The 13,934-nt window shown below is 40.6% G+C and overlaps 1 protein-coding gene across 1 annotated transcript in view; it reads left to right on the forward strand.

Moving 5' to 3' along the window:
* Positions 1 to 11,548, forward strand: part of SOS1 (SOS Ras/Rac guanine nucleotide exchange factor 1) — a 43,405-nt gene extending 31,857 nt beyond the window's left edge. The window contains exons 11-22 of the mRNA XM_086872096.1: positions 944 to 1,025; positions 1,252 to 1,374; positions 1,533 to 1,636; positions 2,751 to 2,973; positions 3,646 to 3,765; positions 4,080 to 4,242; positions 4,577 to 4,694; positions 5,923 to 6,095; positions 7,007 to 7,123; positions 7,283 to 7,547; positions 8,613 to 8,731; positions 9,960 to 11,548. Coding sequence (XP_086728222.1) covers positions 944 to 1,025; positions 1,252 to 1,374; positions 1,533 to 1,636; positions 2,751 to 2,973; positions 3,646 to 3,765; positions 4,080 to 4,242; positions 4,577 to 4,694; positions 5,923 to 6,095; positions 7,007 to 7,123; positions 7,283 to 7,547; positions 8,613 to 8,731; positions 9,960 to 10,463 — 2,111 coding nt within the window. The 3' untranslated portion in view covers positions 10,464 to 11,548. The remainder of the gene's footprint in view (positions 1 to 943; positions 1,026 to 1,251; positions 1,375 to 1,532; positions 1,637 to 2,750; positions 2,974 to 3,645; positions 3,766 to 4,079; positions 4,243 to 4,576; positions 4,695 to 5,922; positions 6,096 to 7,006; positions 7,124 to 7,282; positions 7,548 to 8,612; positions 8,732 to 9,959) is intronic.
* Positions 11,549 to 13,934: the final 2,386 nt, after the last annotated feature.

Here is a 13,934-nt window from a genome sequence, read left to right on the forward strand (position 1 = left end):
AGCTCTTAAAAATCCATATTCCAGGAAACAAATCCAATAGAGCAGTAGGTCAAATACTGCAGGCTTTTTGTCCTACATGTTACAGCTACAGGAATTCTTGCTTGAAGTCCTGTGAGCTCCTCTTCAGCCATTCTGTGTTAGGACAGTTACCAACTGGGGTTTGGTTTTCAAATCTGGATATGGATTTAATATGCAGAGCTGTCACAATCTGCTCATTAATTCTGTTCAGTGGTAACAGTGTTAACCTTGTTTCTGGTCAGCTTTGTGCAGTGCCAGGGAGCTGTCACTGCATTTCCTCATATTTGAAAACAAATGGGTTTGCTTTTGTAATTATGAGACACTTTGGTTTTCTGTTTTGAATACGTGATTGTTTTTAAGACACATTTTCTTATTTTAAATTAATTGATATGTCATTAGTCAATTTAAATGAAATAAGTCGATTTTCTTAAGGTGAAATAAATATAACCTCTGACACTGCTGTCAGATGAAAAAGTATCTAGGCTGCTTTAACCATGACTGGTTATCAGTGTGCCAGTTTAAGGGAAATATTCTCCCCAGGAAGAGGCAAAGTTACTTGATATGTTTTTTGAGTTCTCATGTCCTGATCACTGTCAAAAACAAGGTTGTTTACTCATAAATAATATCACCTATTCATGAATTTCAAAGTCATTGGAAAAGAATCCTGTTTTTTAACAATTGAAGGGTGGGGGGAAAAAGTCATTGTTGTGAACCTTTAACAGAATGAAAATTGTTTTTAAGTTCTGCTTTGTATTGCTCTTTTAGGAGGTTTCCAATTGTTACCAAAGCCATTTTGGTTTACGTCATCTTCTCTGTAAATTGATAGGGTGACGTCCTTAATTTCAATGGATAATTGAAGTTATTGTAAAGGGGAAAAAAAATCAGGTAATTGCTGACATAAGTGTAAAATTATTCTTTGTCTTAGATCCCAACTTTGTTCGGACTTTTCTCACAACATATAGATCCTTCTGTAGACCTCAAGAGTTGCTGAGTTTGCTAATAGAAAGGTATGCCACTGTTAAAAATACTGTTCTTATGAAGTGTATTTTTCTTCTTTTTACTTGGAGTGTGTAAGATTCTGGCTTTCCAGTTGGTTTTGAGTCACTTCGAACTCCTTTTAAAAAGGATTTCCAATTCAAGGATTGCCAGTAAAATGTACAAGTTTATGTGCAGAAGCTTTACCCAAGACTGGTGTAACAGAAGCCTAGTGCTTACACCCATCTTCTGTGCTAGATTTGAAATTCCAGAGCCTGAGCCAACGGAAGCTGACCGTATTGCCATGGAGAACGGAGACCAACCCCTTAGTGCAGAGCTGAAGAGATTTAGGAAAGAATACATTCAACCTGTGCAGCTACGGTGAGTGCTGCATCCCTCTGAGCCCCCCTGAATTCCTCCTGGAGTGGCTCCTTTTGGCTGCACTGGCTCTTGGTGCTGCCCGTGGCCTTTCTTGCAGCTGCTTTGATGGAGAAGATAGACTGAGCTGTGGAGTGTTCATTTATCCTTTGCTTCTGCAGAGTATTAAATGTGTGTCGACACTGGGTAGAGCACCATTTCTATGACTTTGAAAGAGATGCTGACCTTCTGAAACGTTTGGAGGAGTTCATTGGAACAGTAAGAGGTATTTACAGTTTCTTAAGTGCTGTTATTTATCCTGAAGCATCCCGTTTCTAAGATAATCATGATCAATGCTGTGATGTGTGAAGAATGAATGTGATCAATTTTGCTTTCAGGAAAAACAGGACAGACTGCTTATTAAATATTTCATAAAGAGCATGAAATAAACTTCTATTCCTATTATTCAAAATCTGGCTCCTGTTCAGAACAAAGATTGTTATTTATGTAAATTATGAGTTTTGTTGTAGAGGGACTGAATTAATGAAAAATAATAAGAACCAAGTAGCGATCAGGACAGAATAATTGCTTTGATTGATATTTTAGACTTTACACAAGGGTAATTTTTGTGAAAGTTGGATGGTGGAAAACACTATTTCTTTGAAGCAAGAGTTTCCAGCTACTTCACAGTGTATATGAACTGTAGGACACTTTGCCGTTGTGATTGTGCAGACTTTTCCTGTTTCTTTTTAAATAAAACTAAGACACAGGAGCAATTCGTAGGAAAAGTCTATGTCAGAGAAGTACTTAGTGGTTATTTAGCCATTAAAAAGAGGCATGAGAGAATGAGGCAGCTAATTCAGTGGCTGTTACTGGTAAATTTTCAGTGGACTAGTGCATGAAGTTCTTATGGTGCTGAGGTAAAAAGGCATTTGGCCTTTCAGTTTTATTCTCAGCTTTGATGGTAAGTGTAGTACAGGAAAAGGCTTCTCCCTGTTTATTATTTTGACTTTCTAGGTCATCTGAGGTAATCATGTGCTCTTTCCCAAACTATAAAGTTCAAGGTGTTTGCAGAAATGCATTTTGTTCTTGCATTTTGTTTCTGTTCCCAAAAACTCACTGTAAACTCAGAAAAGAAAGAAAAGCACCTAAATCAGAGCAGGAGTTGGATTGGGGTGTTATAATTTGTGCTTGGGCAACGTTGTGCTCAGCATTGGCTGTTGAGGAATTCTTCCTATCTTTGTAGAATACTTCTACACTTGAGTGAGAATGCCAATCCTAAAGAATATATGACTGCTTTAATTTAGTATGTTTTGGGGTTAAACCCAAAGATTTCTGAATTATATTGATGTCTTAGGAAAAACAGTATTACCTAAATAGTATTTTTTTCTGTGTGCCAGGCAAAGCCATGAAGAAGTGGGTTGAATCCATCACAAAGATAATCAACAGGAAAAAGCAGGCACAAGCCATTGGGCCGAGCCACAACATCACTTTTGAGAGCCCCCCTCCAGCAATTGAGTGGCACATAAGCAAACCAGGCCACACAGAGACTTTTGACTTGCTCACTTTGCATCCCATAGAAATCGCTCGGCAGCTCACTTTACTGGAGTCAGATTTTTACAGGTAACTTTTCTCCACCGAGAAACACATGGCACAAATCAAAATATTCTCCATGCCTCAAATTGTCTCTGGGGGCCTCTGATGTGAAGCCCCACAGAAATCAAGGGACTTTACCAGTGGTGTGTATTAATTTCCATTTTTGCAGAGGAAGCTCTCTTAAATACAATATTTGTTTTATCCTCCCCAAGTTAATGTGCAGTATGTGTGACTGTTGCATACTGTTAATTGTCTTGTGCTCCAGCTTTCTCTTGATATTTTCTGAGTAGATCAACCTTTGTGACGCATGAACAATTATTAAATCAGTTTTCTTCACATCCTGTTTGTGTAGCAAATTAAGGACCGTGTCAGATCTCATCAGCTGCCTGTAAGAAATTAATCAGGCATTGGAAGCTCACATTTTGTTACAGTGAATGAGATGGAGATTTCTTTCTTCGTTTAGATGAACAGAGGTGACTAAGAGTCACACAGATTAAGAAACATCTGCAGTCTAAACAAGAAGTGTAGAAATATCAGTCATTTAGTCATGAGGGCAGCCTAACATTCTAGAAGGGGTATCTTAAGAATTTATTTCTAAATATTAATTCCAAATTCAGTGAAAATCAAGAGGGTTTGGGAAAAAATGCCTTCTTTCCTGCTTTTAGTTACATATCTTTTATAAAACATCAACTTTTCCAGAGCTGTGCAGCCATCAGAACTAGTTGGAAGTGTGTGGACGAAGGAAGATAAAGAAATTAATTCTCCCAACCTTCTGAAAATGATAAGGCATACAACTAACCTAACTCTGTGGTTTGAAAAGTAAGTGACTTTCCTGAATCTGCACCTACTCCATATTTGGACATTTACAGTCCATTCACAAGTATACTGTGAAAAATTCTGTTCTGGGAGAATTCCTGTTTTGGTGTTTAGATGCTAAAACTGGTCCCTGTGAGAATTTTAACATAATGGTCTCAAGCTTTTTATTGTTAGAATATTTTCAAATCTCTAAGACATTTTCAGAACTACCTCAAGTAATTTGATAAAATCATATTTGTTTGTGTTACAACTTAATATTTGATTTTGGAAACCTCATCAGCACTTTAATAAAAACACCAATGTTCTTGTGTATTTAGATGCATTGTAGAAACAGAAAACCTAGAGGAAAGAGTAATTGTAGTGAGCCGGATAATTGAGATCCTGCAAGTTTTTCAAGAGCTAAACAACTTTAATGGTGTCCTTGAGATTGTCAGTGCTATGAACTCCGCAGCAGTTTATAGGTTGGATCACACATTTGAGGTACAGTGAAATGTTTTCCACTTTTGCTATGGCAGTGTCATGCAGGGTACCTTGGCTACACTGAAAGCCTTTCTTGTCAGTAAGAATGTGCTTCCAAGGAGCAAGGAAAGTAAATCCCCCAAGAAATTAATCAGGGTGTAAGAGAGAGGGTTTTTTCCTTGGTTCCAGAAGCAAGAAATCCATCCCCACTTAAGAAAGGCATCTCAGGATGGTGGGGCACTGTCCTCGTGGTCCCTGATTCAAGTACCAGTGGGAGACCATTACTCTCAGTATTGTTGCTGGGCCATGCCTTTATCTTCTCTTTCCAAACAACCTGTTTGATCTCTCTTTTAAGCAAATTCCAAGTCGCCAGAAGAAGATCTTAGAAGAAGCTTATGAGCTGAGTGAGGACCATTATAAGAAATACTTGGCAAAACTCAGGTCCATTAATCCTCCTTGTGTGCCTTTTTTTGGTGAGTATGTTTGGTTTGGATGAGCCATGTCCCACATTAACATTTGGAAAATACTGAGCTGAGGTACTAAACAGAGTAAGAACAATAGAGAGAAAAGTCAATTTTGACTAGCGGATTGGAATTTCAGATGCCCTGACACAAATATGTGGAAAAAACCCCTAAAGTGACTTTTCATGGAAGATGTTACTTGCAGTAAAAACAAGTATATCTGCAATATCCTGTTTCCCTATTTGCTGATTCTTACTTTGAATGTGGTTTGAACAGTTGCAACCAGAAATACTCTCAATAGAAGGTGGTCACATTAGAAATATTACTGCCATTGACTGGGAGACAAAGAAAGATCCTTTTCCTCATCAAGTGTTCCAAGAAATACAGCTAGAGTCTCATTTCTATTAAAAACTCTTATTTCTATAGAAACAGAGTTTGGAAAACAAGCATCCTGTTTATCATCAGATTTAACAGATCTTCTTTGAAGTAGACTGCTGACATTTAGCAAATTGTGATGTTAAGTGCATGTCACTCCTGTTCTTAAGCAAGCCACTTAAATGTTTGCTGCAGATCAGTTCCAAGTCTGGACAGTTCACTTGTCCAACATAGGCTTCGGGCCAAAACTGAAAGAAAATAGTGTTGATGGCTTGTTTGGCCTTTTACAGATTGGGGAAAGATATACCCCAGAGCTCTGCAAAGAAAGATAAGATCAACTAAGAAACCTTCTGTCCTGTTTCAGAGATGAGTAGAGTTTAGCAGGATCACATGTGAATAGCTTATCAGGTCATAATGACAATTCCAGACATGATCTGTGGAGTGGAGAGTGCTTTTTGCTTCCTAATCTTCAAATGATTTGATGAAATAATGAAGCCAAGGTTAAAACATGAAAATAATTTTTGGAGTTTAGCTGGGGTGTCTAATGGAAAAGAGGAGTTATGAGAAAGCACTCCTGTTCAGTGTCCTCTTTTAGTGTTCAGGTGTGTGAGCTTCCTAAACCATAGAAAGATGCACAGGCTGTGGGACTTCAATGGAAGAAGGCAGCTTTCTGGAAAAGGCATATTAAAATATTTAAATTGGTGCCCCTATTGGAAGGTGAGGTGCAGTTCTCTTATTGATCATAACAGAGGAGTTTTCTAAATAATTGCAGTGCACAAATTCTTTAAGAATTCCTTGTATTCCAGTTGTGACTTCTTCCTTATTTTGTACTCTGTGTTGAAAACATCTTCTGTGTGCCATTTAGGGATTTACTTAACCAACATCTTGAAAACAGAAGAAGGCAACCCTGAATTTCTCAAACGACATGGGAAAGACCTTATAAACTTCAGCAAGAGAAGGAAGGTAGCTGAGATAACAGGGGAGATCCAGCAGTACCAGAACCAGCCATATTGTTTAAGAGTGGAATTTGACATCAGGGTAAGTGACATGATTTCCTTCTGTGGTGATTCTGTCAGTTGACAGACCATAAGGACAGACTGCATTCACATAGATTCTGACTGAGTCAGAGATGAGTAGAAGACCTGTCATAAAACCTCTCTTGGCTCTCACTGTAAGAAGGGGCAGAAAGCTCAATGCTTGCCGTTTCTTGGGCTCATTTCATTATTTTCTTAGCTGTCGGGACATTGGTAGATCTTCTTAGTGATCAGTGTAAGACAGGAACTGAAACTGGCAGATTCTCATTGTCCTTCACTCAGTTGCAATTATTTGTCCAGTGAGACCAGTTGTCTTTTCCTCCTCTGTTACACTGCCGTTCTGTGTTTTACATCGTGTGTTGATGCTGATGATACTCACATCTTTCTTTCTCCTGGTGCTTGTTTCTCTTGGTCTCATGTTGTCTAAGCAGTGTCCTCTGGTTGCTTTCCTTTATTCCTTTATTCCTTTTTTCTTTTCCTTTTTTCTTTTTTCTTTTGAGCTATGTACTTTCAGAATGTCACAGGGCAGGTTATCTTAAGAGACTTGGCAAGTTTTTTTTTAATTTGCTCTCCTCAGGCTTTGACAGAATGCATTGTGGGAGCAGTCTTCCCTGCATCAGTGTAAAGATGGATTATTTGCAGCTTCTTCTGGAAGTGTTTGAGCAAACCTGGTCTAATTTTGCACTGCAGAAAGCATTTAGGGTACTTGCACAGCTGGTTTTCAGGCCAAGCATAGCGGTAGCAATGTCCAGAAAAGGCCTGGCAACAAACAGATTTAATAGCTTAAGTCTGTCTTTACCTCTGATTCCAGCATTTTCTCTCTTTTCTTGAACAGTTGGAATCCTTTGTGCTTTAGAAACAAGCAACGTTAAGAAGCATCTTAGCTGACAAGTTGTCTGCCTTCTTGTATTGCAGAGATTTTTTGAAAACCTGAATCCAATGGGAAACAGTGTGGAGACAGAATTTACAGATTATCTGTTCAACAAGTCACTGGAGATAGAGCCACGAAATGTCAAGCCTCCTCCAAGATTTGTTAGTATTTGATTTTTGTATTTATTTTTCAAAAAGCGCTTGCATTTGTCTTTCATATATGGCGGAAGTAATTTCAGATCTCTGACTTCATAACTACAAAGCTACATTTAAGGGATCCCATGGCCTTTTGATTTTGGTTGATATTTTCTGTCGTTTCAGCCCAAGAAGTACAGCTACCCTCTCAAGTCCCCAGGTGTTCGTCCCTCTAATCCAAGGCCAGGTACCATGAGACATCCCACACCCCTGCAGCAGGAGCCAAGGAAAATCAGCTACAGCCGCATCCCAGAGAGCGAGACGGAAGCCACAGCATCTGCCCCGAACTCCCCCCGGACCCCGCTCACCCCACCCCCTGCTTCTGCCACTTCCAGCACCACAGACGCCTGCAGCGTGTTCGACTCAGACCCCTCCAGTCCTTTTCATACAAGTAGGTGCTCACAGACAGTGTGTGCCAGTCACATTTTGTGGTGTTAGGCAGAGGAAATCAGGTTTAGCCTTCTAAAGTGACTGTAAAAATCATTGCTTTTGTCTCCTTGCAGCATCAAAAACTTCCAGTATTTCTTATTCCCTTTTTCTTTAAAAAGTTTTTATTGTAAAGGAGAAACTGAACAGAATTAGGTGTGTTACCTAGGGACTGTTACAAGTCTTTGGAGGACCTGTCAAAACTGAAGGCAGAGGTAATCTCTAGGGCCAAATATGTCCCAAACATATTGTTGGATTTGCTGCCATAGGTATATGTGTGAATGTATCACCATATGTATGTGGTATCTGATGGTGAACAGTGAGAATGAAAAATGAATCATTTGTGGGTGCCTTATTCTGCTGCCTGCAGTTCAGATCTGATTTCAGTGTACATGGACGGTTTTCCTTGAGAACTTAAAATCAGTATTTGCTGTCTCTAAATCCATCAGGACCTATCCACACCTCTTTTTCTTCTGTCTTTCCCAACATATGGGGAAACTCATATTTTATGGTCTGCCCTCAGTATTTAATAATGGATATAGGCTCCTTTCTTATATGGGGGTTTTTAGAGGTTACTCCTATGTTCAGCTGGTTGCCACAAGGAGGTGAAATGACTTCCTAAAGGCAGAAGTTCCTTAGCATAGCCATGCCATTGCTGAGTGTCCAAGCCAGGTCTTTAGAAAGCCTCTGGAGAAGAAAGGATTTCTTTGTTGTTGGGTCCACAGACTGCAGGTTCAGGATATTGTTTTAGTGCTGTTGTGACATAAGAACAAGTTTGTGGTGTGGTTTTGGTCTCAAGGATTACTTAAGAGAGTTCAGGAACTGGTGGCTATGGAGATATTTGCAGCTCAGAAAAGCATTTTCTCTAGCAGCTGCAAATTAGAGGCTTGTTTCATTGTCTTTATTTACCACTTCCTTGATTCATTATGTTTTTTATGAGCAATTGCTTTGTTCTTTATGGCACCTTAATTGGCAGCAGTATTGAGCCAAAAGTTCATTATTATCAATGGATAATTTTTATGTCCCTTAGGATCTGCCTCTGTGTCATCCATAAACTTTACCAAAACTTCAGATGATGCTCCTGTCCCTCCTCCTGTTCCTCCGCGAAGAAGACCAGAATCTGCCCCAGCTGAATCCTCCCCATCAAAAGTAAGTAAGCAGAAAAAAGGTAGTTTGTTTTTCTGGGAGAAAATGAGCAGGATAGGATAGAAAATTAACTCTTAAAGACAGTACATTTATTTTTTGAAGAACTGTATGTGAAAGAGTAAGCAGCCATGTATTTCAAGCCTTCACAGCTCTGCCTCACTCTGTCTTGATCTCAAACAAGCAAAAAGAGATGGGACCTAAATTTAGGATTAGAAATGTCTCACCTACTGATGTGCTATGCTCAGGCCCTTGCATTGCCTGTGAGAACTTGATGCTTCAGCCAGATATTTCCATCTGGGATTAATTGTTCCAGAGTATCATTTTAGGATATATGAATAAGAGTAAGAACTGATGAACAGTAATGATGGAAAGTGCTGTACACAGCTCAGACCTCTGGAAGGTTTCACCAGAATATTTGACCCTGGTGCTGTGGTATTCAAGTGCTTGCTTACCCATCCTGTCTGCCTGCCTGCTTAAGCCATTGCTACATTTTCCTTTTGTGTTTGTCTGGCAACTGGGATCTGATCCAGCCTTTGTTGCAGACAGTGTCAAATTTCACCTGATTTCAGTGGAAGCTCGTTTGTGACTTCAGATTTGAAAATCCCACTCAAAATTACTTCAGAGCAGATAAATGTTTGAAGAGAACTTATAAGTGGCTCTTCAGCAGTTATTTTCAAACTACAGGCAACTGTTCTGTCAGTCAGCAGAATTTAACACATCACCAAAACGTATCTGAAATCCTACCAAAATGAAAACATTGTGTGTGTGATAGGGTGTTGGAGACCAGTTGTCCTGTCACTGTGGTCTGCAGCTTGGGAACTGTTCACTTCCATAATTCTGACTACCTAACTCCATCTTCTGAGCACAGTTTATTTTTTTTCCCTGTTCAGCATCATCGGCCTCTCCCTTTTTCTCGTTTTCTTGAAGAAATATCTGGTGTGTTAACCCACTCCAAGTGCTTGTTACTGGGAAGGTGGTGGAAGATATCCAAACCTCCCCAGCAAGCAGACATGGAACTAGCATGGAAATTGTTGCTTTGACCGTTCCTTGCCTTGCCCTTGTCCCTCTCTGTGCATCTTCATTCCTTCCATCCTTGGCTGTTCACTCATGTGTTGCTGCAGCCCTGCTAAGGGCAATCTGCAGTGCAGGAGGGGGCTGCTGTTTCACAGCAGGGTCCCGTGCTTTGCTGCCTCTCTGGAATTTTCCTGACTGAAATGTTTGTGTACCTCAGATTACTTCTGCACACCTGGACAACCCACCAGCAATCCCTCCTAGGCAACCAACCTCTAAAGTGTATTCTCCAAGGTACTCGGTGCCTGATCGGACCTGCATCTCTGACTCCTGTGTTACCACTGCAAACCCTCCCGAGTTACCGCCACGGGAACCTGTGCGAACTCCAGATGTTTTCTCTAGCTCACCACTACACCTCCAGCCTCCACCCCTGGGGAGAAAAAGCGAACTTGGTAACACCTTTTTCCCCAACAGCCCCTCTCCGTTCACGCCCCCTCCCCCCCAGACACCTTCTCCACATGTAGCACGGAGGCATCTGCCGTCGCCGCCTTTGATACCGCAGGATGCCGACCTCCCTTCTGTTGCTGGACCACCCGTTCCTCCACGACAAAGCACTTCTCAACATATCCCAAAGCTTCCTCCAAAAACTTACAAAAGGGAGCACACACACCCATCGATGCATCGGGATGGGCCACCCTTGCTGGAGAATGCCCCCTCCTCCTGAACTGTCCCTCGCGCTGGGAGTCGCATTTTCCTGGTGCTATGTCTGTTGCTGGCAATGGATGCACTGAACCTGGTGGTGTCAAGGAGTTGGGATGTGGATGCCAAACACTAAGAACTCTCCAATGCATTGGAAACCTAGTGTACAGAAATGGAATTGCAAAAACAGACTTTCTAGTGGAAAACCCGGTTAACTTGCTATTCTTGTTTTAGTATGCAGGACATTGTTCTAAAGTAATTGGACAGCTGATTGTACCAGAAAACAGTCTGGAGAGACTTCTTTGGCCAATGAGCAGAGACTGTGTTTGTGTAATGATCAATAATGTCCAGTACAGGAAGGAAAAACAGTCTTGTATCCATCAGATCCATACAGTGGCACAGTTTTTGGAATGAAAACATTATGCACTTTTTTTAAATCTCAAACAGGGAACTTTATATCCTTCTTAATTTTCCTTTGCTTTACTTACTCCCTGCTTTAAAATACCTTCCTAAAATTATGAGAAGGACTGTGAGGAAGATCTGTGGTACCTAACTGAGCTAGAATTAAGGCAAAGCACTGTATTGCGGTCCTGTTTACAAGTTGTTACAATGAGTAGTAGGGGGTACCTAGGCTTCACCAAAGAGGTACTTTATTATTATTTTCTGAAATACTGTGGTGCCAGTTCAAAAATAAATTTTTGCCAGGAAGCATAATGTCTAATTATTGCTTTCTTTAGATAGAGCTGATGAAAGTCTTACATCATTAAGGTGACAGCGAATTTTTTTTTTTTAAAAGCAGCACTATCATCTGAAGCAAATATACTACATTTAGAAGACTGTTAATCTCTGCTAGGTTATGTCATGTTCTTTTTAAGGTTTACTGATAATCCATTTCATGGCTAGTAGCTATTCTTTTTCAGTCATGCCATGAAAACAGTCACTTGTCAACTTCCATAGCTATTGTCATGTTTTACTAACAATAGATTAATCAGCATACATAGGATTGCCTTGCAGTTGCATAAATCGTGTGTATATAGTGAATGTTGCATAAATATACTTGCAGATTGTTTTTAATTTAATTGAAATAAAGATAAAGATATGTTTGGCTGACATATGTTAAATTATTACAAGGACAAATGTTCATCTTAGTTTTTCAGTTAAGTAGTGAGGGGTATAAAAACCCATCTTGTGGTACATATTTTTCCTAGTCCAGTGTATTTTTGTTATAAGAGACGAAAGGGGTGTTTTTGGCATGTTCCAAAACAATAATTCAGTAATATTTGAGAGGCTGGGTTACTCCCAAAGTGAATTATTGTACCTTATGAAATGTTTCCCATGTCCTGTATGGTACATGTTAGAAAAAAATCAAACTCATATTAATCTTTACAGCGGCTTTCTCTGTCCAAAATACACATGACAAAACAGATATGTTTGTAAGTATTCTGACATGGTTTATCCATAAACCTGCATGCTGCTCTTCGACTCCAGACCAGGCTGGGACAGTAATGGATGGCAGCTGTTGAAGAAAAGGAGCTCTGTAATGTCCTCTGCAGTAGGTATGTGAAGCATAAAGTGTCTCATCCTCAGTTCATGAAGCTCATGGGGCAAGTCTAATTCCCTCACATTTCCACTTTGGAAGAAGAACACATCTGAGGATCTTGGAAAGCTGTGTCTCTTAAAGGTGGTGTCAGTTGAATGATGGCAGAAATCACCTTTTTTAATGCTTTCAGTAATGCCATTGATCAGGGCTCTCTGATCCTTTAGTGTGGTCTTACGTTTGGAAAGCGTTTCATCAACAGGAATGGCTGTTTTCACCACGGTCAGATCTTGAAATTGTCAGTTGTATTCCTTCTTACATGTCTTTAACAATGTTGTTTTGAGACATTTTTTCTGGCAAAAGAAAAACAAAGTGAAGATCTCAAAACCTTGGCTTCAGAGGAGCTGAAGGGAGCTTTACAAAAACTCTCAAGCCACAGGAGGTGTAGCTTAGGTTATGGGTTCTTTGGATAAAAATACCATGATGAACATACTGTTGTTAATGTTACCTAAATTCTTAGCTCCTCAGTGGGTTGCCAGGAAAGCGCCATAAATTGAGACTTTCTGATCTGTATTTCTTCTTCAGCACACTTTTGTCTGTGTGGTTGTGAAGCCAAGGCAGAGCAGGCCCCCAGTGGTCAGGTTGCTCAGTCAGGAGAGATCTCTCATGGCTCCTGCTAATCAGCAGATTTCTTAAATGTCAGTAGGTTTCTGCTTTCCTTTGTGAAATGGGGAATGATGTTCCTTGTTTGTGGTTGAGGATAAAAGTGCTTTCCTGGTGAGATACTCAGACAACAGGTGAGAATGTTGACAAGAACTTAAGCATTCTTTGGAGCCCAGGGGTCAGTCACAGTGCACAAATCACGGTGTTGACTCAGCTGCAAACAGGAAGGACAGGGTCAGAATCAAACCTGTTGCATTTAGGGGTTGAATACAACTGCTAAGCCACTGGTTTGTGTCATGGCAGCTCTGTGTTAATAATTTCTGATCTGGAACGGCTTCTTATTTGGATCATGTTTGCATTAGTGACAAGACTTTTCACATAGAAATTAAATCATTTTAATGATGCTCTCTGTCTCCTTGGTAAAATGACTCTGACTTGGTCTGGTGTGGCCTGGGGTAATGATATGACCTGGACAATGAAATGTGCTTGAGTGGAGGCCTGGAGAGTTGCTGTATTACTGTAGAGAGCCGATATATGGCTAAAAGTCAGCCAGAACCACTGCAAACTGTGTAGGCAGGGTTATGTAGCAGAACTTCATAGGTTTATAAGAAAGATGGGGACAAACTTTTTGGCAGGGCCTCTTGCAATAGGACAGAGAGCAATGGCTTTAAACTAAAGGAGGGTAGATGTAGACAAAGTATAAGGAAGAAGTTTCTTTACAACAGGTGTGGAGAACCAGTGGAACAGGTAGCCCAGAGATGGAAGATGCCCCGTCCCTGGCAGTGTTCAAGGTCAGGCTGGAAGAGCTCTGAGCAGCCAGCTCTAGGTGAAGATGTCCCTGCTCATTGCATGGGGTTGGACCAGATGGCCTTCAAAGGTTTCTTTCCAACCCAGGGATCATGTTCCATGGTGATTTTGCAGGTGCTGAGCATTTGTTCAGCTGCTGTGTGGAAGGTGGCTGTTGTGCTCCCCATGGTGACATGTTATATTGTCACGGTGTTCAGCAGCCCCTGCAACAAGCTTGTCTGCTGATGGGGAATATTGTCCCCCTTCAGGGCTGACACCATGGAAGCTCCATCCTCAAGAAGCCATTTCCAGTGTGGGCTAACCTGCTACTCTAACATGCCTCTCTCAAATCAGGGAGGGAGAGGTCTGTCACAGGAAGGGTGTGCTAATTAATACACTGGATTTATATCCTTCAAGTTTTAGAGTGATGTTGTGGAATATTATTTTTCTTTTGTGTGTGTGTTTTAAATTAGATTTTCCCAGTGGTATCACTGGAGGGTACTGCTGTTG

This window comes from Cyanistes caeruleus, chromosome 2 (genome assembly GCF_971803275.1).
Source record: "Cyanistes caeruleus chromosome 2, bCyaCae1.hap1.1, whole genome shotgun sequence".
Lineage (NCBI taxonomy): Eukaryota > Metazoa > Chordata > Aves > Passeriformes > Paridae > Cyanistes > Cyanistes caeruleus.